This window comes from Caenorhabditis elegans, chromosome X, assembly GCF_000002985.6.
Source record: "Caenorhabditis elegans chromosome X".
Taxonomy (NCBI): domain Eukaryota; kingdom Metazoa; phylum Nematoda; class Chromadorea; order Rhabditida; family Rhabditidae; genus Caenorhabditis; species Caenorhabditis elegans.
Window position 1 is genome coordinate 6,880,546 of NC_003284.9, and position 24,095 is coordinate 6,904,640.

Sequence of the window (24,095 nt, forward strand, 5' to 3'; positions counted from 1 at the left end):
AAATTGGGGTTTTTCTCTGATGGGTCTATGTTTATTTTCTAAAAAAAACTAATTTGAAGATATAAAGCCAAAATACCCTCCAAATATGCAAATCAAGGCAATAATTAAATTTTAACTAACCCGCCACAACAAGGAAAATTTGTTAACATTTCAAAATTTATTTTAACTTTTTTTTCAAAGATTTACTTACATCTTCAGAGTGTCTTCCTGTAAAATTCGGTTGTTTGGAGACATTTTGAATCAATTAAAGCAAAAAACACAAAATTCTTTTACGTCTTTAATACACAAACATAAATTTGATGCGTTATTTACAGTTGTGCTGTATATTAAAATTTTTTTTAGAATCTTGGCAAAGAGTGATCTGATCCAAAATTTTATTAAGAAAGTAGGCGACTGTGTTCCAAAGTTCGAATTCGTGTTGAATGTTGAAAATTACGTTTTTTAAAATGTTCCCTCGTGGGACGGGCAATGGTAAAAGTTGAGTCAAATATGCAAGTCATACCGCTCGAAAAAAGTATGAAGAAGACTAGAAAGAAAGTTAAATAGATTTTACAAAAAGACAAAACGTGTCAATTATCAGATAAGTATTCACATTGCGGCTAAGATTGGGCCAAATGCGTACAAGGTGCAGGAGATCGTGGTGGCGGAGTTGATGGTGGAATTGGAGACATTGGCCGACTTGGAATTGTCGATGTTATGCTTGAATGTCGGCTTGTCATTGGGATCATTTCTTCTGAATCTCTATTTGCATCTCGCGTGGTTTGACGTCGGGCCGGCCCGGTTTCCAGTGGTCCCGCGAGCTCTGTTATCAGATGGAAGCTTGCTTTGATGACTACCAGTGTCACGCACAGCGACATCGTGATTGATGCCACTATGAACAGAGGGCTCTGAAAATTAACAGTCTGGGAATTAAAATGAGGTTATCAACTACTGACTTTTTACCTCGTTGTGGATCATCATGAGAGCCGTGGAGCCGATGAGTGCACAGTTCATTAGAAATGGGATAGTGAAACCAAGGATCGCCATAGCGAGCCTTCGCCTCATATCCCAAAAGATTGAGAGAGCTCACTTTATGTAGAGCTCACTTGGCTCGGAAATCGAAATGGGACGAATGGTCGGAAGACATTTCAGGTAAGAGGGTTGGACACCAGATAATTGTCATTGATAGGTGTGGCTTCTGGTTTATTGTTGAATTGATTGCCTTTTTTCGATGGGTCTATTATTATTTGTATGAAATTTTTGCCAATAAGTGCCAAGGGAAGTAAAGGGCAGTAATGGGAAATAGAAAATCAAATTCTACGATTTTGTTTTGCAATATTTGAATTGAAAAGCATTACTTTAGTTTTAAGGGTTTGTTAAAAAAGACTTATCAAAAGACTTATCAATACATATAAATATAAACCTGTCAAAATAATGATTACCGTATTTCCTCTATTAGTAAGGCATGCAAAACTAATTTTCGGACACCTAATTTGATGCAAAACTAATGAAGGTGCAAAACTAATAGAGGGTGCAAAACTAATTTTCGAACAGGTTTTTTCTCACGTTTTCCATTAAGTTGTGGCATAATATCATCAATTTCAATAACAACTTATGAACCAAAATGGACGAATTTTACGACTGATACGCAAAAATTGTACGAGTTGTACTCATATTTTGCCAGTTTTGACCTCTTATACCAAGTCTGTAAGAGTTCTTCTAATTATTAGAACGATTTTTAATGCAAATTTTGAATTCTTAAAATTAGGGAACAAATGAAGTGGTGCAAAACTATTAGAGGTGCAAAACTAATAGAGGGTGCAAAACTAATTTTCGATTAGTGATTTTGGATGCAAAACTAATTGAGGTGCAAAACTAATAGAGGTGCCTAACTAATAGAGGAAATACGGTAGATTCAAAATACAGATAAAGCAGTGCGATTCAGTATTAAACAACATGAACAATAGATCAAACTTTTTGTAAAAGTTCTACGGATTCTGCATTTTTAGAGCAATCGACGTCAGGTTGTTTTACAGAAAGCAAATGCACGTTCTGAAATTAAATTTTTTGAAGTCAACAACAACAACATATGAAAGTAAATATACTTACTAATTCTGTGTAAGAAACCCTGTGTTATAAGTAGTAGATTTTTGACCATGCTCATTCATAAGAAAAGTTATTTTACTCATCTTTAATGTTAAAAAGGTATACACAGAGAAAGATAAAGCCAGTTGCACATTTTCAAATCAAAATTTAATTTTTTAACAATAACATAAATTATCAAAGATAAAGCTTCCAAATGTTTTCTCAAATTTTGATTTTTAACAAAAGGGTAGTAGTAGTTTACATTGAAACTTTTTCTGTTGAATAAGATTCCTACCTTGCTCTCCTCCACTGGTAGTAGATAAACCGCCAATACCTCGTCCGCACTGAATTTTGATTGAATTTCTTCTCGATTTTGTTGGTTTTCCACTTCACAATATATCTACAATTTGATGTATTCACTCATTTTCCAGTTATTATAGTTTACCTCTACAATTGCTTTGTTACCAACATGATAAGTTATATATCCAACTATCACAGTAAACATGGACTGGTTACTCGAAATTATCTTCAAATTTTTTGATGTAAAAAAAACTTGTGAATGTAAAAACCTGTGAAATTTTATCATTTATTTCATCATCTCCCTTAATGCCTTGAAGTTTGAACCAAGATTCGGAAACAATTGGCGCCCAGTTTCTTATGATTAGTAAGAAAATTATAAAAGCACCGATGAAATCGCATTCCTAAAGAAACATTTGCCATTCTTCACAGACAAAAAACATACCTTCCAATACGAATGGGCAATGCACACAGCAACAAGAGCAATCGAGTTTGTCAATACATCTGTAAGCTGGTCCCTCATCAAAACCCGAATTTGGTTGTTCTCTCGTTTACTGAAATTTTAATTTTAACATACTGCGTTTGTCGTTACTGAACATTTTCTTGGCGGCACAAAGGGGCTAAGATCTGAATTTTTTACTATGTCTTTGTGGTGAACTTTTCTTAGAATTTTAAAACCCATACCATTTTTTTTTTTTGAGAAGTCTCGTTCGAAACTCGGTCATTTGAGATCATTTTGAGCGCAAAAACTAAAATTGCGGCTTTTTAACCATAAATACGATTTTTAAACAGTACTGAATTTTTGAATCTTCCGTCGCGGAAGAGTTTCAGACATTCTTCAGTTTTATCCAGTTTTTAGTAACTTTTTCAAATCTTCTTTCAGCATATTTTTATTTAGGTGTTTTTTAAATAAATAAATCATAGTCACTTTTTTCATTTGACGCAAAAACCATGTCCAGACCGGGTCCCATACTCAATTAATAAAAAAGTTGGAAAAACTTACATAAGGCATACAAAAAACAAAAACAGCTTCACAACAATGTTGACGATAACGACGATAATATGAGGAGTTCCGAATTCAGGATTTAAGCTGTAATTAATGTGCTGTGATGTGATGTGCATGTGCATTAATGTGCATTAATGTTCTATGAAAACCTACTTTCCGGTAATTAGTGCGTCAAAACTTTGAATGAAGTTGACAAAAGCTAGTGTCATCATGACCACGGAAGCGGTGAGCTGTGATTTAAAAAACAATTAAACTTTAAAACACTTTTGTCTCTTACATTAGTTGTTGACTCTGACGATCTTCCTCTTGGATACTCACTTCTCTTTACTCTTTTATCCTGGAAAAATTTTTGTAAACTAGAAATTTACTTTCACCTATTACCAAAATCAGTTGTACCAATAGTAGAAAACTGACAAAAACGTCTCCAAAACTTTCAATTGCAGATGTTCCAATTGAAAAACTGCTTGATAAATATGCTGCTACGCTCTAAAAAAAATCAAATTAAAACTATTAATTCACAGTTTTATGAGAAAACTTTAATTAGCACAAGCGCAACATTTGCCAGGTTGACAATAATCATAATAGCATATTCAGCAAACTCCTGAAATTAATAATGTTTCAATAAACAGAACCAATAAAGAGTGTACATACCTTTTTGTTTGTCATTTTTAAAATGTTTAACGTAGACGGAGCCCTTGATGAAGACTGAAAAATGACAGTATTCGGTTGTCAACATGGAAATTTACAACCTGTGGAGGCAAATTGACAGTCGGCACTTTTACGACCTTTTGTTTTTGAGATGCGCTCATTCTATCTGAAATGTCAAGGAAATCAATTGAAAATAAATTTATGTTTATCAATTTAATGTTTAAAACAAAGTATTTCCAGGTTTTAAGAAAAAACTGTGTTTTGTTTTCATTTTTAAACTTTTCAAATATTTTTAGCATTTTCTAAAAATCAAAAAATATCTGATTTATTTTAATTTATGGAAAATCGAATGGTTGTAAAGTTGTGTTAACAAGGATTTAGCCTAAATTTAATTTGACGAAATATTTAAATTAAACATATAACAAATGTTCATATTTTAAAAATATTTCAGCCAAAGTTTTATTGCCGAATTTTCAAAAAAAAAAAGAATTTTTTGAGAAATTTCGAGGGTTGTTTCAGGGAGGAACTCGTATTATGTTTAACCAGAAATAATTAAAACGTACGTGAAAAAACGTAGTATAAAAATTGTAGAGAATAAAATGTTGACCGACTTCCAAAATTATTATTGAGAATACTGACTTTTTCTGAATTTCTGAGTGTGAATAAAAAAGTTTGAGAATTTTTGAAAAGCCAAAAAAACTTGATTTGCCCATTCATTTATAGAGAATTCATAACCAATTCATAGTTAATGGTTTTCTATTTTAAAATAATATATAGATGCAACAAGCTTTTAAAGACTAAATTTTATGTTCCTTGGTAGAATCACATTTACACTAATCATAAAATAAGTTGATAGTTAAAAAGGTTCTGAAAACCTTGAAGTACCATTTCCCCGCCTTATCTGTAAATTGTTCAGTTCTTCATAATTTAATTTAGTTTTTTTGATAACAAAATTACAGTGAACAACTGATAATTCAAAGAAGAAAAATGGCGCCAGTTTTCAAATTTCAGAATTCAGAAAAAAATCACTCACGGGGACAAAGTTATAAACTTTTGACAATGAGGTCGTAAAATTAGAAAAAAAATAACTCTATTATATCAAACACATAAAGAGAACAAATGCTCTAAAAGTAGAGTATGTTGATGATAAGAGGCGAAACAACTCAATCGATTGTTTTCGATGCTATCTCTAAATACATTAGTATGCGAGGAAAATAAACGGTAACAAGGCGTATTAGGAAAGTAAATGAATACGAGGGAACATTTGGTTTGTGGTGTTTTATAATGGACGGTAATGTGATGGAATTGTTTTTTGAAACCCACTTTGAGAACATTTTACATTGTAATTTTTCAAAGCTTAACAGATAAGAAGCATCAATTTGAATCAATAACTTTGGCTGCCGATTACTGGAAGTTTGAGGCAATTTTTAAACTTAAATGTATTTTTAAAATTTGAAAAATCAAAAACGTTGACATAGTTCGTTATTTAAAGGTGGAGTACCGAATTTTGAGACTTTGCTTTTTTGAACCCAAATGTTCCAAAACTATCAAATTTTGTAAAGACGTTCTGAAAATTTCTCAAAAAAAAGTTATGGTGGTTCAAAGTTCTGGAAAAAACAGCCTGTTTTCAGAAAAAATCTCAATTGGCAACTTTTCAGTGTCGCAGCAGTTGAAACTTAATTTTTATTTGATAAACACTCTTTAATACATGTTAATCGCTGCGACACTGAAAATTTGCTAAAATTTGAGATTTTATCTGAAAATATGCAGTTTTTACCAGAACTTTGAACAGCCATAACTTTTTTTGAGAAATTTTCAGAACGTCTCATTACGAAATTTGGTAGTTTGGGAACATTTTGGGTCCAAAAAAGCAAAGTCTCAAATTTCGTTACTCCACCTTTAAGTGTCAGTGAATCGGTAATTTTAATTTTAAAAACTTTCCAATTTTAAGTTTAAGACACCTTAAAAGCAAAAAAATGTCACTTTTTGTCTCACTTTACCAACTTTTTCAGAGTCCCCATTTACTTGCATAAAACACTTTGTCTAGCCATATAATGTGCAAATTAGAGCATGTCACCAGTTGAAGTTGATTAAGAATCGTTCGTGCCTGGCCTAGTGCTCTTTATCGCTTAATTGATCTTTAGCAAGTACGATGACCGGAAATTGACACGGCGAGATTGAGCAACAGTTAAATTAACACAAAAGGAGAAAGAGGAGAGGGAAGATGAGCTCACGGGATTATTGATGGTTATCTAAATTTATGAGACGCTTTGAATTAGCGCTACGATGTTTGGAAGGATGAATAATCCTAAGAAAACCTGTAAATTTGAAAACTTTCCGGTAACAACTACATAAGTGCAAGATACCATTGTCGTAACTTCAGCTACTGGAATAGTACCGTTTCACAATAACCCTTGATTTGTCTTTTATGAACTGTTCAAAATGTCCCATAAGGCAATAGAAATGCATCAATGTTTTTTTTTCTGCAGCATGTTCAAAGGATGAAACATGTCACATCAGTAGAATTGAGTGATTGCGCGTACACCATACCCCTTCTTACCTTTCTTACAATGAATCGCTCACAATTAGTATTGTGTGGTGTTCAGTGTCAAAAGATGCCGACTGGCCGCTTTGAGGGAAACTTCCGGCTCATGCAATTGATTCATCACTCTTCCAATTTTTTATTTCGATTTTGTAGGCGGCGGGATTTTCGGAAATGTTTCCATGATGTGGACAAAAATTATTCAAATCTAAATATTCTTATATATTTGGTTAATTTTTAGAACTTGTTATATTTTTTATTGTATCTGAAACTGTAAAAGTAATAATTTATTGATATTTTAGTGTTTAAAATTGATAAAGCTGAAGTGCCGTCAGTGGAAAAATGTTTTGAAATTATTTATTCTAATTAAAAAAGTGGTAATTATTTATTCTTGTCGATTTTTTTGTAATACGTCAAACAACAATAATACATCAAATTTTGAATTTTATGGTCTAGTTATGTCTTAAATTATAATTCTCAAACATAACAGGGATTCGAAAATGCAACAGTGCTATAGTTTCCCAAAAAAAGTTCGCAAAATAACTATCAGTTTTCACCATTTTTTTTGAGTCGAAATAAAGCATTTTCCGAACTTTTTTCAAAATTTGTTTTAAACGTTTAATCATGATATTTGGTTGTTTTAGAACCAAAGGAATGGCTTTTGAACATTACCACACTGGCCATACTTCTCCTTCAATCTCACAAGGCTTGTTTTAAAAAAAACTGATTAGCTAAAGATGTTTTTCTCAAAATTCAAGCAGAATTTTATATAAAGTCTTCAACCACCTCATTCCTCACAACTCTTTTCCTGTCGAGCATATGTTTCAATGAAATATCCACCCCTCTAGAGCTATTCTAATGAAACGAGCTTGGTAATCCGCGTGATACATTATGAATAAGTCTTAAGGGGAAGGGTCGGGTAGTAAAAAGCTTTAGATAGTTTGCGATAAACGTGTGAAATGCTGAAGACCGATGAGAAAGGAGGCGAGAGAAGAACGAGTTCAGAATGCAATTCTACTTGTCTCCACTGAATAATTCATCGAAATTGACAAACAGTTTCAAGACACCACATACAACGGGTTGAGGAAGTTTCAAGATTCCGGATACATTACACTTTGCCGTAAAAAAGGAATAATCGATAAAATTAAAAGTCAGACCTGCCTAGTGACCATTGTTTATTTTCGTCTCCACCTAATCCATCTGTCAGATAGGACAGGACTCTTGCGGTCCATTGTTTCACACTGTTCTCATACCATGCCACGTCACATAGCTGCGCGCTCATTGAGTTATTGCAATTGATGGGTTAATCCCTCTTGAAGTCAAATGGATATTGTAGTGGCATCTCTTACCGTCGTCTCATTGAAAAATATTATTATTATTATTAATCAAAAATATTCTGTGTTGTTGCGTTTGTTTTCTGAGAAAAAACGTATTTTATCAAAAGTACGCGGTTTATTTTTTTAGTTGAATTTCCAGAATATTCATACATATTATATTTTAGTTTTGCATACTGTCTTCCTCGACAGCTCGTATGCTGAAGGTTTTTGGTTTATCAAAATATCTTGAACAATTAAAATGAATGTCAAATATTTTTTTACGTTTTGATAATTTAGCACAAAATGTTTTCAGAAGAAGAAGTGACTCTGGAACTGTAGAAATGAAACCTGCTAAAGTTTTTTGAATGATTACGATGTTTCATAAATGAAACTTTACAATTAAAGATGGAGCACGGTAAGTGAGGAAATCTTCAAAAAACATTTAGCTGGTGCTTAATATCATAAAACAATTTTTAGTTTTCAGTTTTCACCAATATTTTGGAGGTTGCCGGGCAAAAAAAATTCTCCAGTTTTATGTTTTAGTTATCTTTTAAAATATTTATATTTTAACATTGTAGGCATTCGAACATGCGTCCGTGATTTAGATTTTTCAATTAGTAGTGCAAACCCAGTTGCCAAAATAATTTTGACCAAATAACTTTTTCAGCATTCATTGCCATACCCCTCCTTCAATCGGAACGAAATAACGCTAAGAATTTGTATAGCTGACGAGCTGCCTAAAGTTGTGGAGCTATCAAAAGTTTATCCTTAATTTAATATAATAAAAATTATGTAAACATTTTCTTGTTAAAATAAAACAGGTCTAACTCCCGTCAAACATATAAAAATTTTGGATAACTTTTTCGATTCTCACAATAGACTATTCACACCCCTATCCCTATTTGATTCGATTTCTTCGTTTTTTTTTCTCCTCACACAATAATTATGGCAAATTCATCAACACATGAAAATGAATACATCCATAAAGCTTGGCCTCTTTTGGTCCTTTTGCATGGTGTGCATACGGTAGCCGCCATAAAGGCCCGCCCTGTCTTCTTCTTCCATAGTCGTTCTCTATTCCGAGACAAGCCCCACCTCCTTCCACCCGACGTGCCCCAGCCCCCCGTTTGCCTCTCCTTTGCCTCTCTCGTTTTCTCGTTTACTCCCGGTTCCCTCTTTCCGCGATCCACTTTTTTCCATTCAATTCTCATTTTCTGTTCTATTATTATTATTATTATTCTTAAAGTCAATTTCCAGATTGTGTCTATTTCCGTTCTAGACAAGTGACACCGGATTCCACTTTACACCCTTTCACACAAACATGATCACATCAGTATTGCGCTATGTGCTAGCGCTCTACTTTTGTATGGGCATAGCTCATGGAGCATACTTTTCACAGGTAGCACCTAGGGTGTTTTTATGAGTAAACATTTGTTTTTTTTTCAGTTCTCCATGAGAGCCCCAGACCATGATCCTTGCCATGATCATACTGGTCGACCAGTTCGATGTGTTCCCGAGTTCATAAATGCTGCTTTTGGAAAACCTGTTATTGCTAGTGATACATGCGGAACAAACCGACCAGACAAGTAAGTTTATTTTCGAGAGCTATTTTTCTTGTTCAATCATTTTTCATTTCTTAAATTTCTCATTGATTAACCTTCCTTAACATGATTACGCAAACGCACTCATTGTTGACTGTTTGTTCTTTAATTTTTCCGACCCTTCCATGCGAACAATTTTCTAACAGAACCTTAATTGGATTTTTGTTGTTTTTTCAGTCTCTTAAAAAATCTCTCCATCTCTCTACACCGCGATACTAATAAAATTAAACCCTTCGCCATTTTTTGATTAAGAAAATACTAGCGAATAGAAAGAATCGAATAGCTTTTCATGTAAATGTGTAGCCATGCAAAATTTGTTAGATTGGTTTGGTTCAGAGGAAATTGAAAAGGTTGTCGCCCAAAAGTATACATAGTATAAATAAGATGACAGATACTGTATTTTTACTTAGTTTTTTAAAACACGACAATTTTTTTTAGATATTGTACTGTGAAGGAGGGTCCGGATGGAATTATCCGTGAGCAATGTGACACTTGTGATGCTAGAAACCATTTCCAATCCCATCCAGCCTCTCTTCTAACTGATCTCAATTCGATTGGAAACATGACATGCTGGGTTTCCACTCCAAGTTTGAGCCCACAAAACGTTTCACTCACTTTGTCACTCGGAAAAAAGTTTGAGCTCACTTACGTCTCAATGCACTTCTGTTCCCGTCTCCCAGATTCAATGGCACTTTACAAGTCTGCTGACTTTGGAAAGACCTGGACCCCGTTTCAATTCTACTCCTCCGAATGTCGTCGTATATTTGGCAGAGATCCCGACGTGTCGATAACAAAGTCAAACGAGCAAGAAGCCGTTTGTACTGCCTCTCATATAATGGGTCCAGGAGGAAACCGTGTAGCGTTCCCTTTTCTAGAGAACAGACCTTCTGCACAAAACTTCGAAAACTCGCCGGTGCTTCAGGATTGGGTCACCGCAACTGACATTAAAGTGGTGTTTTCAAGGCTTAGTCCAGATCAGGTAACACTTTTGAAGTTTATCAAAACTTTATGAAAATAAAAACATTTCAGGCTGAACTGTATGGCTTGTCTAACGATGTCAATTCGTACGGAAACGAGACGGATGATGAAGTCAAACAACGTTACTTCTACTCAATGGGAGAACTGGCAGTTGGTGGTCGCTGCAAATGTAATGGTCACGCCAGTAGATGCATCTTTGACAAAATGGGCCGGGTAAGCACTCACTTAGTCATCAATACCTTTCTTATTTTTCTCGCCCATTACTCATGTACACGAACATGTTTCTTTTTTTCAGTACACTTGTGACTGCAAGCATAACACTGCCGGAACTGAATGCGAAATGTGCAAACCATTCCATTACGATCGTCCATGGGGAAGAGCCACCGCAAATTCTGCCAACTCATGTGTCGGTAAGCAATGGGACATGGGAAGAGGGAAGGGTCATGGAGACGGAGGTAAAAGTCCGTCTCTCGACTACTGTTTTCGCGCACTCAGCCGATTAGTTGTTTCTCAAACATATACAAAAGTCTCGCGCGTTCCATATCTCAATGGATATTAATGCCAATGCGATCCGTTCCATCTCATTACAAATGTCAACGAGTACAATGCGCGAGAACACCACGGGGTATCTCTTCACTTTTGTGTTAACCTTCTTTCAAATTTTGAACAGCTTTTGGAAGTCGCACTTTCTATCGGGATTTTATATTGAATAAAATGGAGGAAATGAGAAAATGAAATCCAGATGGACTTTTCGACCAGATAATTAAAACTGATGATGCTATCAAAAAACAAATGAAAACAGCGCCGAAACGCGAATCATAATCAAATAACGATTATAATGATATTCCGTACGGCTTCCAATCGGTCAAAAAGCGCATCTGATTTGTGTTGCTTCTGTCGCGAAAAAGAAAGAAAGACAAGTACCTACTCGAAATAGTCTTAGAACCTTGTCGGTGGCTTTCTAGAAAACATTGAAGAAAGCTCTTTTTGCTAATTTGATAAAACTCTATCCTAAGAAACATCTGGTCAACAAGTAGATTTAAAAACTGAAAGAAGCTTTGTGTTTCTTGTCCTCTAACTTGTTTTGCTCCGTTCCCTTGTTTCATATGCACACACAGGTGATGCGCGTTAAAGGTACATTGTTCCGAACCCCTGTATTAGGCGATGTACAAACAACCGTCCGAATATAGGGTCCCCCGCCGCCACCCCCTGACAATATATTGGATTAACTATGTATGACGAACGAGGTGTGAATAGTCAGTGAAAAGGTGGCGATGGTGAAAGTTCTTCCATCTGTTGCCCATTTTTGGTTTTGATTGAGGTTGTATGATGGCATGATTCGAGAAATAAGGGTGTTTAATGGATGTGTGAAGAAGATGAACATTCCTACGGTAGGCATACAAAGACATGTGCTTGCATGAATTACTGCGAGATTAATAGCCAGACGGTTGTAAATATACTGGAGAGGATGGAAGCATGAGCGCGCGGGATTATTGAATGATGAATTGAAAATTCCAGCTTGCAACTGCAACCAACACGCAAAGAGATGCCGATTCGATGCTGAGCTCTTTAGACTAAGTGGCAACCGGTTAGCCATCAATTACAACTGACGGAAAATACAAACTTTTAAATTTTTAGATCAGGAGGAGTGTGCTTGAACTGTCGTCATAACACTGCTGGAAGAAATTGTCATCTCTGCAAACCAGGATTTGTCCGTGATACTTCTCTGCCAATGACACATCGGAAAGCTTGTAAATGTAAGTTCCGGTCGTCCAAGGCGTCGAAAAGTCATTTATCAGCCGACTCCTTGCCAGGCGCCTTTTTGTAGTGTATTCTTGTTTCTGTGACCCAGGGGACCAAGGAGACCAACCGCAACATTTTTTCCTATCTTACTTTGAACTGCTTTCCAAGACCAACAAGGCCATATAAAAAACAGTGAAAATCTTAAGAGGTTCCTACAAGTGGTACATGTCAAGATCCATTGCCCACCTATAACGCGACTAATTTCCTAGACTCCGGAGGGGCTCCAAATTTAAGCACCCTTCTCAAGCACCAATGTTGCGTAATTGAAACACATCTCTCATCTGGTGGTAGCCATTCTTCCGTGAGCTCTCGAGTGACCACGTCCGATTGTATAGCACTTTGCTTCCGCTGATTTTCATCCTCCCTTCCGCCCCTACAATTGTTTCTTCTCCGTCTACTTCTTCACAGCCCATCCTTCAAAACTTCTAGAAGCCGCCAGGAGAGAAGGAGAAGAGGGCAAATCGAATTTCGGTGTGTGTTTGTTGCCGAAATTGGAATTTAGTGAAGAGAACAAGAAGGAGTGGACAAAAAGTGACCACACGGATAGTTACTTTGTAGTTTTCTGTGTTGATTAGATTTAAAGGCAACGTTAAGAAAAAGTTGAAAAAAGTGCTGACTGACCAGTAGGTAAAAAATAGAAAGCTTGTGACGGGGGGGGGGGGGGGGAGCGGGGTGCAAAGCACGGTTACTGTATTTTTTAGCAATAACTAGCTATATGGGGTATATTTCGATTGAGTTGAGCTTACATCAATACTGCTCAGCAAAAAAAAATAATTAGATTTCTTTTTCCGTCAGATCTAGATTTTGCATGGTCAAAATTCAGCTGTATAAAATATAAATTAACACCTTTTTTTCCGCTGTTCAACCCATTTGCTTCATCATTGCTTCTCCTCGTTGTGAACAAAAAAAAAACAAATTTATCACCACATCCATCTGCGGACTTTACGCTTCAATACTTTTTGGTCAGGCAGGGCTTAATGTGCTATTAGACAAAACAAATACAAAAGACATGGGAAACAAGAAGCGCTTCCATTTCCCGCCAATATACACCCAAAAGGGATCGTTTCCTCTTTTTTGTCCTTGGATGGTCACCGACGCGAATAGAATATGGAATCGACGACGATTGCATAATACGCACATCATCACTCACCTCATAATGCCTCAATTTCTCACCTCTGCCGCAATTACCAACAAACATTGCTTTTACCAAAAGGAGTAGATGGGGAAAAGGAAGTATAGTACAAAAAGACACTATCTAATTAGGCTTGCTGAAAAACATAAAACCAAGTTATCTCAAACAAATGCACTTGTCGGATGTCAAATTACCGTATCCTCTTTTTTTCCACACCAGTTGCTCCACAACAACTTGTGATGCTCATCAGAGCAGCACATTTATCAAAAAGCGTTGGAGACTTGCGGACAAATTGCTGTTCGGTGTGGTGTATCTGGATGAGATGATTGCATTGCATTCTACCTATCTTCTCATTTGTTTGATAAGATTTATGTGGCTTTTCGAAATGAATAAGATTGGGGAAAAGAAACAGAAAATAAGAAGAGAAAGAGTGAAAAGGGTACGTGTCGCAACAATCACACCGATATGTGTGCATGTCACTCAACGAACAATGTTGCCGAATGATTTTTAATTGGTCGAGCAGCAAATTGAGATTTATTGGAAAGATAAGATTGGGGAAAAGTGGAACAACCAGGAGATTAAAACAGATCAAGGGGTCGTTTGAAAAATCATTACTAGTAGCAGCAAATGGTTGAACTATCGTATTTCCGTTAATGTTTTTACTTTGAAAGATTATAATTCGGTTAATATTGAGTATTCCAATAAACAATTGCTGAACAAACTATAGAAAAGAAATAAAACATATTTTGCGGTTGGTAAATTTTAAAAAGAACACTTGACAACTGAGGTATGAGCTGTCAAAGTTGTACCATGAGGTCTTCTAGAGAAAATACAGTACATGCTTCTATATTTTCCTGAATAGTAATCCATACTAAATTCAAAACCACTTAAGCTTGTGGATGTCATCCAGTCGGATCACTTGGAAAAAGCTGCAACCAATCATCGGGTCAGTGCGTCTGCAAGCCTGGAGTCACTGGAACAACCTGTAATCGTTGTGCCAAAGGATACCAACAAAGCCGTTCTACAGTTACTCCGTGTATCAGTGAGTATTCAGTTTAAAAAATTACATACATAGTTTGGTAGACTTGACATTTGCATAATAACCTTTTGTTGATTCAAAGTGGTAATCTGAGACTTGCCTTTTCAATCACACCTTTCTAGAAGAAATGAATTGGAACATCGAGCCTCAAAGTCTCCAAACAAAAATCAAATTACACATGTCATTTGAACACCAACCTTCTTTTCAGAAATTCCGACCAAAGCTGATTTCATTGGATCATCACATTCAGAAGAGCAAGGTAAGCAAATAAATGTATAGTTAGCCCTGAACATAATGTCCTTCGAAGACTAACTATAAGCAAATATTTGTAAATTGATTCACGTTGAACAAAAGTGACGTTTCAGATCAGTGTTCGAAGTGCAGAATTGTTCCGAAGAGACTCAACCAGAAGAAGTTCTGCAAGCGGGATCATGGTATTTTTTTTTTCTTCAATTCGAATTTTCCTAATAATTTTCTGTATTTTTAGCTGTCCAGATGGTTGTGGTCAGCCGTGAGATGGTTGATGGATGGGCCAAGTACAAGATTGTGGTTGAATCAGTTTTCAAACGAGGCACCGAGAACATGCAACGTGGCGAAACATCATTGTGGATTTCCCCTCAAGGTGTCATTTGCAAGTGCCCAAAGCTCCGCGTCGGACGCCGTTATCTCCTCCTTGGTGAGTTCATTACACATCCCATTCAATTTCCAATTGTCTTTTGTTTGATGTGATGTCCATTTTGTTTTGTCCGAGAAAACACCCCACGAAGGGAGGAGGAGTAGGAGAAACGGGGGTAGTTAGTACCCCAATGATAAATGCCTTCAAAAATGCTAATTAAGCGCGTAGGCCCCCGCTGGACATGCCGCCTCGAAGTGTGAAATGTGACAGTATGGATTAGGCGTGAAACAATAGACAGACAGGGAAGCTAATCTGATAACTGATTTTGAATGTTTCAGGCAAGAATGATTCCGATCACGAGCGCGATGGATTGATGGTCAATCCACAGACTGTATTGGTGGAATGGGAGGACGATATTATGGATAAGGTAAGAACAGGGACATTCAAAATTACTTTAATAAATTTAGCAGAAAAAACAAAAGGATCTCGGCGATGCGCTGCAAATTTTAACCAATTTTTCCAATTTCTTAATTAATTGTACCTTTCCGTAACTTTCCATCAAACTTGAGTAACTTTGTAACAAAGGTTATCCAATTTCAACAAACTTTTTTTTTCAACTTTTTGGCATTTATGAAGTTGCCAAAGTTGGTTATATTTTGAAATATTGCGTCGAGTTAGTGAATCACGTTAACACTGATTAAAACTGACATAAGCTTACTTTGCCGTTCATGAAATTAACAATAAGATTATCTTATATGAACGAAACCATTAATAATTGGGCTTGCAAGGCTCAAACAGTGCAGACAATTGCAGGCCAAACTGCGCTGCCCCGTATACATAAACTTTACATAAATAGTTTCTTAGGAACAAATTAACTTATAAAAACTTGAGGCATCACAATCAAATTTATAACCCATATGCATTCAAACAATTTTGAAACTAGTATTTGCACATTACTATACTTCCTATTTTCAGGTACTACGCTTCTCGAAAAAAGATAAACTTGGACAATGCCCAGAGATTACGTCACACAGATACTGAAAAAAACGAACTTTTGATTTTCAGAATTATTTTAATTTAATTTTTTATATACCCAATTTCATCAACTTCTCATTTATATGATCCAAAATTACTCCTCCAATCTCTGAATCCGTGTGACTCCTGATCCAATCTAGTTTATTTTTCTTGTTCTTTTTTTGGCAGCCATATCAAGCTGTTCAATAACATAGACACTCATTCCTACTGGGTACTGTAGCAGTACCTCTGATTTTGCTTTAAATATGATTCCATAATAACGCATGACGTTTCACCTCTGTGGTGCACTATTCTCTGTTAACACCTTTTATCTTTTTTTTTCAAACTTCTCTCATGTTGTGGTTGTGAATTTCAGTTTCTACCGTTCCATTTTCTATGACAATTTTGATTAATTCAATTATTTTTCAATCTCAACGAAACATTGAAACAAAATTTGACTCTTTATGTCATTTGTCTCAATCTCCATTTTTTTCAATTCTCCTGTTACCCAATACCTGTCAGTACAAAAAATAAAGACTACAATATATCCATTAAAATTTTGAAACAAAGAATGCCCGGGTCAAATACGCAACGGATATCTTGGCAACAGGTGCAGTGAGTCGAGTGGCTCGTAAAACTCTTCACATTTGCATAATCCAGCACATGCCACGTTTCCAGCCACTAATCCCCCTCTCTTCTTCTTGTCTTTCGTTTCAATTTGACACCGCGCGAGCGATTGCCACCTGATACTGTTTACTCATTAAGACATGAAAATTAATGTTGCCATTGGAATTTACAAGATTCAGCTGCACCGTACTTGAAGGTTTGATGCAAAACCAACATTGTAAGATTGATATATTAAATCGAGTGTATTCATAAAAATTAATTGTATTCCTTGTCAGTATTTTATTTTATTTTATCTGTGTCTATTGAAAAGGTAGAATACATATTTAAATACTGAAATTCAGATTTTATTTTTGGCTTTAAAATTGTCTCGTCCGAACTGACAAACATTCACAGAATTTTTCAAAACATTCTAAAATTCTGGTGTACGGCTTAGTACACATTTTGCAGCTTTAAAGCTCCAATGTCATTTTGAGTGTGAGACCATGTATATGTAGGTGTTTAAAATATATTTTCAAAAATAAAAATAAAAATAGAACATATATAGGTTTTTAACCAGTAAGGCAAAACAGTTTCTTAGGAAACGCTAGAGCTTTGTCATGAAAACGCCATATTCTCAAGTTTTATTCGTTTTGAGAGAGAAAAAGGTAAAACATGAATTCGCGAGGTGTCTTGTATTTTTTGCTCTGATTATTGTGAATTATTGAAACATTTAAAAAATTTAGACAACTTCAGAAGTCTGATAGTAAAACTTTTCCTTTTGAAGATCTTCGTTTTTTAGGCTATGATTATTTGCAAATTGTTGGAAATGAACGGAAAATTAAAGAGACATATTCTTTTGGTTCCCACCAAAATTTTTGTAATGAATTTTTATATGTAGATCCAATGATATTTCAAAGGTGGAACTGAAATATATTGCTTGGTTGGTTTTTTTAAGCTCCTAGGTTGCACTTTGTCCTTTTTTCTCATTACCTAAAAGTGAGCAGCCATCCAAAAAGTGACGGTGCCAGTCAGCGGCGCCGTCACCGCAGAGAAACAATTCAATTTACTTTGATAAATTTTTCCCCGTGTGCGCAAAAACACATACACGAATTTTACGATTTTTCTGACAGGAAAACGAGGGTTATCTTGAGTAGCTCTGGTTGTAGCCGTTTGCACATAGTATTCCCGGTTGAATTGCGACGGTTCGGGCCCAGAATGATAAATGTGGCAACGAGCCCGTCGTCGCTGAACGACATGTCAGCAGGCAAAAAAAGAAAAGAATTATGCACGGGGGTCTTCACTCTTTTTGTTCGATATCACCATTTCATAGTAGTTCTTTGGGATGGATACTGAAAATGAGACCGCTGGGAGATGTTTTGTGGTGTGGACAGGCAGAAGAAAGGTTGTGGTTTTTCAGAGTAAAATCTGGGGAATGAATATTATTGGATTTAAAATATTTATTAAATTGGAGAATTATGCATGTTAAATTCATGACGTATAATGTTGATCTGGTTTCCGTGATGGCGTTCTGGATTGTTTTTTGGCAGTATTTGTTTCAAAACAAATGTCAAATTCAAGAAACTTTTCTGGGCAGTTGTCAGCAATGTACTTGTACATGAAATAGACACATCTCTCGGTGTCGCACTTTCGAATTTCTGGTCCAATTTCTAAAGCATCATACGTTGGCAGGTACTTGTCGACGCAATGAGCAGCCCAATCACGAACGAATTGAGCCTGAAATAATTGTAAATAATGTCAATAGAATGAACTCGGCGCTAAAAAACTCTAAATTTGTTTCCTTAGCTGGAACTTTTTTTTGGATAAATATTGAAAAAACAATGAACATTCTAAACTATGGAGTTTGACAGTTTTTTCATGCTATCATGAAAAGTATGCCAGACTGCTTCTTGGAATGTTGAATTTGTATACTTGAACTCAACTGTTACGTTAATCCTTTGCAATTTATTATCAATTTTCGAATTTTTTAATTATTTACGGTATGGAAGATTAGAAAAAAAAGCAAATTAATAGTGCAAGCTTGAACTAAGATTTTTAAAATCTGGAAGAACTGCAACCAACGCGACTTTCTCGGCATTGAAACTGTGAAAAAATGTAAAAGCCAAATTTCAGGTGTAGCAGTTGAGTTTTTCTGAGTTTCATAAGCTGATTTTTTCGTTGTTGTAATTATCTTAACATATAGATTCATGTAGTAAGTTGACTATTCTAAGTCTAAAAACGCTAATAAAAAGCTTCCAAATTATTAAGAAAACTGCTTTAAAACAATTCAAATCAAAATTTCATAGCGTTCGAATTGAGTTTAGTAGTTTGAAACTTTGTGATAACCTATAAGCCTACAAAGTTTATGGGCTCACGTTCATTAGTCTTTTCAAACAAATGATTTATCCTATACTTTTTGATACGAAACGTTATGAGTAAACATTTATTTTTAAATGGTTTGGAATTAAATTATTTCTTCGATGCCAAAAGTCTTTCTTTGAAACCGAAAATCTCGTTTGATTAAAAAGTGGTTTCAGTTAGAACATTACTTGATTGTTTCAAACATCAGATGATAGTGAAAATTATATCTCTTAAACAGCCTGTTATTATCAACAATCATAACATAAGCTCTCCCAACTCACATGTCTATAATCATCATACAATGCTGGATTGCAGTACGCGGCAACTAGTGAGAAGATAAACAGCTGTAGTAAATGCATCTTTGCATAACCTGAAATGGTCATTTCTTGTTAAATATCACAAAACAGACAAACGTAATTGAATCTCGAAAAATGAAATCGAAAAGAGGGTGAAAAGTAACCCGAGTATAGACTGGGTGAAATCAATCATTTGAAAAAGAACGACAAAAAGTGACAGCTGAACGGTTTACGGCATGCCAGCCCCAAGATTTCAGATGTCAAATTGAGAAGAGAGGCGGGAGAAGAAAGTTTCCAAATTTTTTTGCTTTTCTCGACGTGAAAAGGGACAGGTGGGTAATTATCTGAAAGAAAATCTAATATGTACCATCAAAAAGCGAGTCGGCAGCCAAACGACGAGACAAAACGAGCGTTGTTTTGTTTTGTATGTTATTTGTGAAAAGGAAAAGAAAAGGACATAACGTGTTTCTCACTTTCAGGTACTAAATTCAGTTTTGTTCAATACCGAATCACGTCAAAAACTATATCGCCGATGGACAAGAGGAAATGAGGTTTTTACACTCGGGGAAAGTCTACACTTTCATTTTCCCTTGAATTTTCTTAATTATCGTTTTTTTTTCCTATCATCAAATATCTGATATGATGGTAGCCTTTTTGAAGGTCTTTTTTGAAAGTGTGTCTTGATTTCAAGACTCAGTATAGAAGAAACATTTTTCTGTTTCTTTTATGTTGCCTTGATAAACGGGAACCAAGTCACTGGTTGTTAAAAATTATAGAGTTTCACAACTTTGGCAATTTTTGTATTAACCGATATTAAATTCAAATATGTATTTGTTCTGAAAAACTAATTTAGAAGGCTCAATAGATGAAAACATCTCACAGTAGAAAAATTGACTCTATTTTTTCAAACTCACTTCAAAATATAAATTCAACTTGATTGAAACAATAAATAAAATGAATAAATAAAAAACTTATTTTTATATTTTTAGCTAAAGTCAACATTTTTGATAACTTCGCCGAAATATTGACAATCAAAAGTTCCCGATTGTCGGAGATTTATCCGTTAAGGCAATTTATCCAGTTTGTGATTGTCAAAATTTTCAGCGTTCGGCAAAATTGGCATTTGTGAAAACGGTACATGCAACAGCAGCCAAGTTACAGAACCTATGTATAGTTAAATCAATTTTTATAATCTAACATTTTCCAATGTTTCGAAATAGTTTCCAAATAATTTTTCAGCATTTTCGTTGCAAAAAACCAAATTTTTAGAATTGCAACACCGACCCCGAGCGGCCCGCTTTGCAAGCTTTCTTTTATGAATTCTCACTTAGATTGTCGTTAGACTCTGAATCATCGTGGCGTCGGTTTCTGGTTTTGATGTTACTTCTTCTGCTTTTGACTCCATGGGCACAAAAACACAAAATAATTACATTTACGAAAAACAATTGAAGTATTGTCTTCTGAATGGTGATTCATTTAGCGAAAATCACGGAAAATACAAGCACCGCCTGAAACCGTATTACCAAATCGTTTTAGTTTCTTTGGATTGTCTTTTTTCACGGACATAATGCTCAACTGGCATGAGCTCCGAATGCTCATGATATTTCAAGTGGCCATGATATTCATGGTCCAAAATGTATTTCAAATATATTCGACATTTGGACAACAGTTAAAATCAACAGATGATTATCTTCAACAGGCAGAAAGAGTTTCAAAAAATGACTTTTATCGGTTTGTAAGTGTCTTAGCTCATAAAACCGTTTTCTTATTAGAAAACAAACCAACAAAAAATAAAGCCGCAAGACCGCTGCATCACTCGTCACAATAGTTTTTTGGATAATTAAAATCTGGGGAGTTGCTTTATTAGAATACAAATTGCGCAAAAAACCGGAACACATTTCAAAAATTTTGTCAGACGCCTTGTTACTAAATTCAAATTTTGGGTCATTTTAAGTATAATAGGGTAGTGCAATCGGACCGACCCAAATTCCCTTCGCCACTTTAAAGCAGCCGAAACCGTTTTGCATTATAATGACATTTTCTGCACAAATCAACGCATTTTGATATCTTTCAAATAAATTTTCAGATTAACAACTCAAACTTTTACTCAACACATGCACAATGGATAACCGACGACACCAATGTGTCAGTTCTCTGGTGGGAAAATGTGATTGCGATTCAACAAGTTGGTATATTTGTTGGCTCCATATTGTTTGGCTACATTTCTGATCATTTTGGGCGCCAAAAAGTTTGCCAGTATAGCCTTCTAATCTCATCAGTGATCTTACTTGTCGAAGGATTTCTCTCATCGACTATACTAATTGCATTATGTCGATTTATAATTGGTACTCAAACTGGAGCAATCATTGTCGTTTCATGGAGCCTTACCACAGAATTAATTTCTCCAAGAACAAGATTTCTAGCTCGAGCTTTTGCAAACTGGGTATATCGAAGGCAGTTTATTTGTTATGGAAAAACAGTATTTTCAGCCTACCGGTAAATTTGCTCTTGCATTAATTTGTTTTTTCTCTCAAAATTGGAGAATTTCACTTCACGTTTGTGCGGCATTTACCTTATTTGGAGCACTTCTCTATATATTCTTTGTTCCTGAAAGCCCTACTTATCTTCAATGTCACGTAAGTTTGAAAAAAAAATTAGAAGGTTTTTCAGTGAACAACGTTTCAGGGGAAACGCACAGAAGCCCATAACATTGTCGCCGACGTTTTCAAAAATTCAAACGGCAAATGTGTGATTGCATTACCTGGTGGAATTCGCTCAAAACCGCTAACATTTCGACAAATTTGGAAAAAAGAAAAATACAGAAATGTTATTATTTTGTTTGGTTCTATCTGGGTAATGACCAATTTCACCGCAACTATGTTGGATTTTTCGGAAGTTATAATTTTTCACAACAATTTGATTCTCAGTCAGATGCTTCTTGCCGGAGTACCTGCCATTTGTAAAATTGTACGTATACATACTTGAAAATTATAAACTCAAAAATATGGTTCACAATTTTCAGCTTCTTGGTTTGGTAGAAATATATTTTGGAATTATTAGCCGTCGAAATCTTCATTTGATTTCTCTTTGTATAAACGGAATCTCCATGTGTGCATCCGGAGTGCTCATACTCTTTGGACTTCAAAAAAACTACCCAACAATTTATGTATTAGTGTTCCTTATTGGATACGCGTCAATCGAATTTATTTGGGATGCATGTTACCTGTAAGTGTGTAATTTCAAAAAAATAACTGAAGAGAGTGGGATTCGAACCCACGCCCCCGAAGGGACTGGTGCCTTAAACCAGCGCCTTAGACCGCTCGGCCATCTCTCCACATATTCGAGAGTAGTGTTTAACAATCAAGTGAGTGCTGTTAATAGAAAGAGGGTGGCGAGAGTACTTTCACACAATACACGTGCCTCTGCCGCAGTTGATGAGCAGATAGTTTCACCGAGTTTTGATGTTTTGTGAAAAAATTAAATACCTAATGTGAAATTCTATGTATGTTTTTAAAAATTGAACAAGATATTCTCAAATTTAAACATAACCGAACAAAAACTTTGATCGAAAATAATTGTTCTGCAGTTGCGTTGTGGAACAAGTTCCCACCGAAGTTCGAGGTACCATTAGTGGAGCATGCTCATTTCTGTCAAGACTTTCTGGAATACTGGCCTCCAAAATGGTTTGTTTGAACGTCATTCATTCAAAAATTGAGAATTCTTCTCAGACAATTGTGAAGCAAAGATGGGAACCCGCACCTCTTTTCATCGCTTTTGCCACCGCCATCATACATTTCTTAATTGCTTTTTTCTTTTTGAATGAAAGCAAAGACGCGAATTTGGGAGAAGTGAGTTTTTCGATAGGAAAAATAGTTGTATCGTAAAAATTACAGATCGGATTTACATTGCGAAGAATCAGTCAAAAAGTGTCACAGAAAATACACCAAATTAGGAATATGACAAAAAAGGAAAAACAACCATCAGAATCAACTGTTCCAGCGGTTTCTAAAATTAGGAAAAACGATATAAGCGGCCCTGTGTTGGCTGAAATACAATTGGGAGAAGGAAATAATGTTCCATAGAAGTTGGTCTTTTATTTGTGAACAATAAACAGTTACACGTTTTTTTTCCTGCAAATTGAAACACTATGTGGTTGAATTTGAGACAAAATACTCAAACTTCATTAAATTATTGATGCCACAAATCTAAAATAGCGATGAAGATAGTAAATAAGATAAGTTTTTAATGTTTTTGATAAAGTTTTTTGCCCTGATGAAGTGAAGTCTGGACAACGTAAATACAAACCTGCAACAAACCTCAGTCATCACCGCTCGATGAAATTTGTGAATCGCTATAATCGCTACAAAATATTATAATTGTAAATACATATAAATAAATTGAATTGCGAAATACTTCAGGCCCCGCCCGCCATTCCTCTTGCTAATGTTAAAAATGTGTGAAGCATGGGGAAGAAATGATGATTTGCTCATTTTATGCTCATTTTATATGCTCATTTCATAATTTTAATATAAACAAATATGGTTTGAAATAGTTATCTCTACACAATTTTTGTGATGTTCCAGCTTAAATTGTTTTTTTAAAATTAAATTACTGACAAAGTTTTAAAACATATTAAGAAAATAAAAAAAATTATCTGTAAAGGCAATTATGCATGTTAGTATACATATATATATAATTTATTAAATCGTCAACAATAAATTTGTCCAGTATATGATACAGCAAAACAACATATTCATCTTATTTCCCGCGTACTCCTCT

The 24,095-nt window shown here is 35.2% G+C and overlaps 5 protein-coding genes and 12 non-coding genes across 17 annotated transcripts; 7 read left to right on the forward strand and 10 right to left on the reverse strand.

Annotated features, from left to right (window-relative positions):
- Window positions 1-392: 392 nt before the first annotated feature.
- Window positions 393-1,350, reverse strand: F41C6.6 (CNNM transmembrane domain-containing protein). The gene is made up of 2 exons (NM_076762.4): window positions 936-1,350; window positions 393-887 (listed from the first exon to the last, which is right to left on the reverse strand). The coding sequence occupies exons 1-2, from the start codon at window positions 1,024-1,026 to the stop codon at window positions 742-744; spliced, it is 237 nt and encodes a 78-aa protein (NP_509163.1). The 5' UTR covers window positions 1,027-1,350; the 3' UTR covers window positions 393-741.
- On the reverse strand, window positions 1,323-4,732 carry F41C6.7 (ZT_dimer domain-containing protein; the record flags this gene model as incomplete). The annotated part of the gene is made up of 13 exons (NM_076763.3): window positions 1,323-2,031; window positions 2,360-2,464; window positions 2,510-2,590; window positions 2,634-2,765; window positions 2,807-2,915; window positions 3,365-3,451; window positions 3,521-3,597; window positions 3,645-3,704; window positions 3,749-3,853; window positions 3,903-3,968; window positions 4,019-4,072; window positions 4,117-4,181; window positions 4,579-4,732. 13 exons carry the CDS (start codon window positions 4,730-4,732, stop codon window positions 1,948-1,950), a joined length of 1,179 nt encoding a protein of 392 aa, NP_509164.2. The 3' UTR covers window positions 1,323-1,947.
- Window positions 4,733-6,135: 1,403 nt separating this feature from the next.
- Window positions 6,136-6,191, forward strand: F41C6.9. The gene has a single exon (NR_071369.1). It is a non-coding gene; the product is annotated as an Unclassified non-coding RNA F41C6.9 (non-coding RNA).
- A 391-nt stretch (window positions 6,192-6,582) lies between these two features.
- On the forward strand, window positions 6,583-6,730 carry F41C6.10. Its single transcript, NR_071370.1, has one exon. It is a non-coding gene; the product is annotated as an Unclassified non-coding RNA F41C6.10 (non-coding RNA).
- A 2,398-nt stretch (window positions 6,731-9,128) lies between these two features.
- Window positions 9,129-16,602, forward strand: unc-6 (Netrin unc-6). Its single transcript, NM_076764.5, has 13 exons — window positions 9,129-9,272; window positions 9,320-9,459; window positions 9,913-10,453; window positions 10,504-10,665; window positions 10,748-10,862; window positions 11,971-12,040; window positions 12,091-12,209; window positions 14,280-14,429; window positions 14,635-14,685; window positions 14,792-14,860; window positions 14,914-15,102; window positions 15,381-15,469; window positions 16,018-16,602. The coding sequence occupies exons 1-13, from the start codon at window positions 9,195-9,197 to the stop codon at window positions 16,081-16,083; spliced, it is 1,839 nt and encodes a 612-aa protein (NP_509165.1). The 5' UTR covers window positions 9,129-9,194; the 3' UTR covers window positions 16,084-16,602.
- F41C6.14 lies at window positions 10,870-11,018 on the reverse strand. The gene has a single exon (NR_071371.1). It is a non-coding gene; the product is annotated as an Unclassified non-coding RNA F41C6.14 (non-coding RNA).
- Window positions 11,267-11,398, reverse strand: F41C6.8. Its single transcript, NR_071372.1, has one exon. It is a non-coding gene; the product is annotated as an Unclassified non-coding RNA F41C6.8 (non-coding RNA).
- On the reverse strand, window positions 11,546-11,689 carry F41C6.12. The gene has a single exon (NR_071373.1). It is a non-coding gene; the product is annotated as an Unclassified non-coding RNA F41C6.12 (non-coding RNA).
- On the reverse strand, window positions 13,317-13,438 carry F41C6.13. Its single transcript, NR_071374.1, has one exon. It is a non-coding gene; the product is annotated as an Unclassified non-coding RNA F41C6.13 (non-coding RNA).
- F41C6.11 lies at window positions 13,556-13,693 on the reverse strand. The gene has a single exon (NR_071375.1). It is a non-coding gene; the product is annotated as an Unclassified non-coding RNA F41C6.11 (non-coding RNA).
- Window positions 16,603-17,559: 957 nt separating the features above from the next.
- On the forward strand, window positions 17,560-17,701 carry F14B8.12. The gene has a single exon (NR_071376.1). It is a non-coding gene; the product is annotated as an Unclassified non-coding RNA F14B8.12 (non-coding RNA).
- On the reverse strand, window positions 17,620-17,757 carry F14B8.8. The gene has a single exon (NR_071377.1). It is a non-coding gene; the product is annotated as an Unclassified non-coding RNA F14B8.8 (non-coding RNA).
- A 13-nt stretch (window positions 17,758-17,770) lies between these two features.
- Window positions 17,771-17,987, forward strand: F14B8.9. Its single transcript, NR_071378.1, has one exon. It is a non-coding gene; the product is annotated as an Unclassified non-coding RNA F14B8.9 (non-coding RNA).
- A 115-nt stretch (window positions 17,988-18,102) lies between these two features.
- F14B8.4 (uncharacterized protein) lies at window positions 18,103-19,403 on the reverse strand (the record flags this gene model as incomplete). Its single annotated transcript, NM_076765.5, has 2 exons — window positions 18,103-18,396; window positions 19,302-19,403. 2 exons carry the CDS (start codon window positions 19,401-19,403, stop codon window positions 18,151-18,153), a joined length of 348 nt encoding a protein of 115 aa, NP_509166.1. The 3' UTR covers window positions 18,103-18,150.
- Window positions 19,371-19,554, forward strand: F14B8.11. The gene has a single exon (NR_071379.1). It is a non-coding gene; the product is annotated as an Unclassified non-coding RNA F14B8.11 (non-coding RNA).
- A 1,278-nt stretch (window positions 19,555-20,832) lies between these two features.
- On the forward strand, window positions 20,833-23,441 carry pes-23 (Major facilitator superfamily (MFS) profile domain-containing protein). The gene is made up of 8 exons (NM_076766.9): window positions 20,833-21,051; window positions 21,403-21,759; window positions 21,806-21,952; window positions 22,002-22,283; window positions 22,339-22,541; window positions 22,903-22,999; window positions 23,045-23,164; window positions 23,210-23,441. The coding sequence occupies exons 1-8, from the start codon at window positions 20,884-20,886 to the stop codon at window positions 23,396-23,398; spliced, it is 1,563 nt and encodes a 520-aa protein (NP_509167.2). The 5' UTR covers window positions 20,833-20,883; the 3' UTR covers window positions 23,399-23,441.
- F14B8.t1 lies at window positions 22,569-22,650 on the reverse strand. The gene has a single exon. It is a non-coding gene; the product is annotated as a tRNA-Leu (tRNA).
- Window positions 23,442-24,095: the final 654 nt, after the last annotated feature.

What these genes read in the sequence shown, in the direction of transcription:
- F41C6.6 (NM_076762.4), bottom strand. Translation starts at nt 1,026, where the DNA reads ATGGCGATCCTTGGTTTCACTATCCCATTTCTAATGAACTGTGCACTC. An exon ending in GATCCACAACGAGGTAAAAA is followed by an intron (nt 888 to 935) that starts GTCAGTAGTTGA and finishes GTTAATTTTCAG; the next exon opens with AGCCCTCTGTTCATAGTGGC.
- pes-23 (NM_076766.9), top strand. Translation starts at nt 20,884, where the DNA reads ATGCTCAACTGGCATGAGCTCCGAATGCTCATGATATTTCAAGTGGCC. An exon ending in CTACTTATCTTCAATGTCAC is followed by an intron (nt 21,953 to 22,001) that starts GTAAGTTTGAAA and finishes ACAACGTTTCAG; the next exon opens with GGGAAACGCACAGAAGCCCA. An exon ending in TACCTGCCATTTGTAAAATT is followed by an intron (nt 22,284 to 22,338) that starts GTACGTATACAT and finishes CACAATTTTCAG; the next exon opens with CTTCTTGGTTTGGTAGAAAT.
- unc-6 (NM_076764.5), top strand. Translation starts at nt 9,195, where the DNA reads ATGATCACATCAGTATTGCGCTATGTGCTAGCGCTCTACTTTTGTATG. An exon ending in GGAACAAACCGACCAGACAA is followed by an intron (nt 9,460 to 9,912) that starts GTAAGTTTATTT and finishes AATTTTTTTTAG; the next exon opens with ATATTGTACTGTGAAGGAGG. An exon ending in AGGACGATATTATGGATAAG is followed by an intron (nt 15,470 to 16,017) that starts GTAAGAACAGGG and finishes TCCTATTTTCAG; the next exon opens with GTACTACGCTTCTCGAAAAA.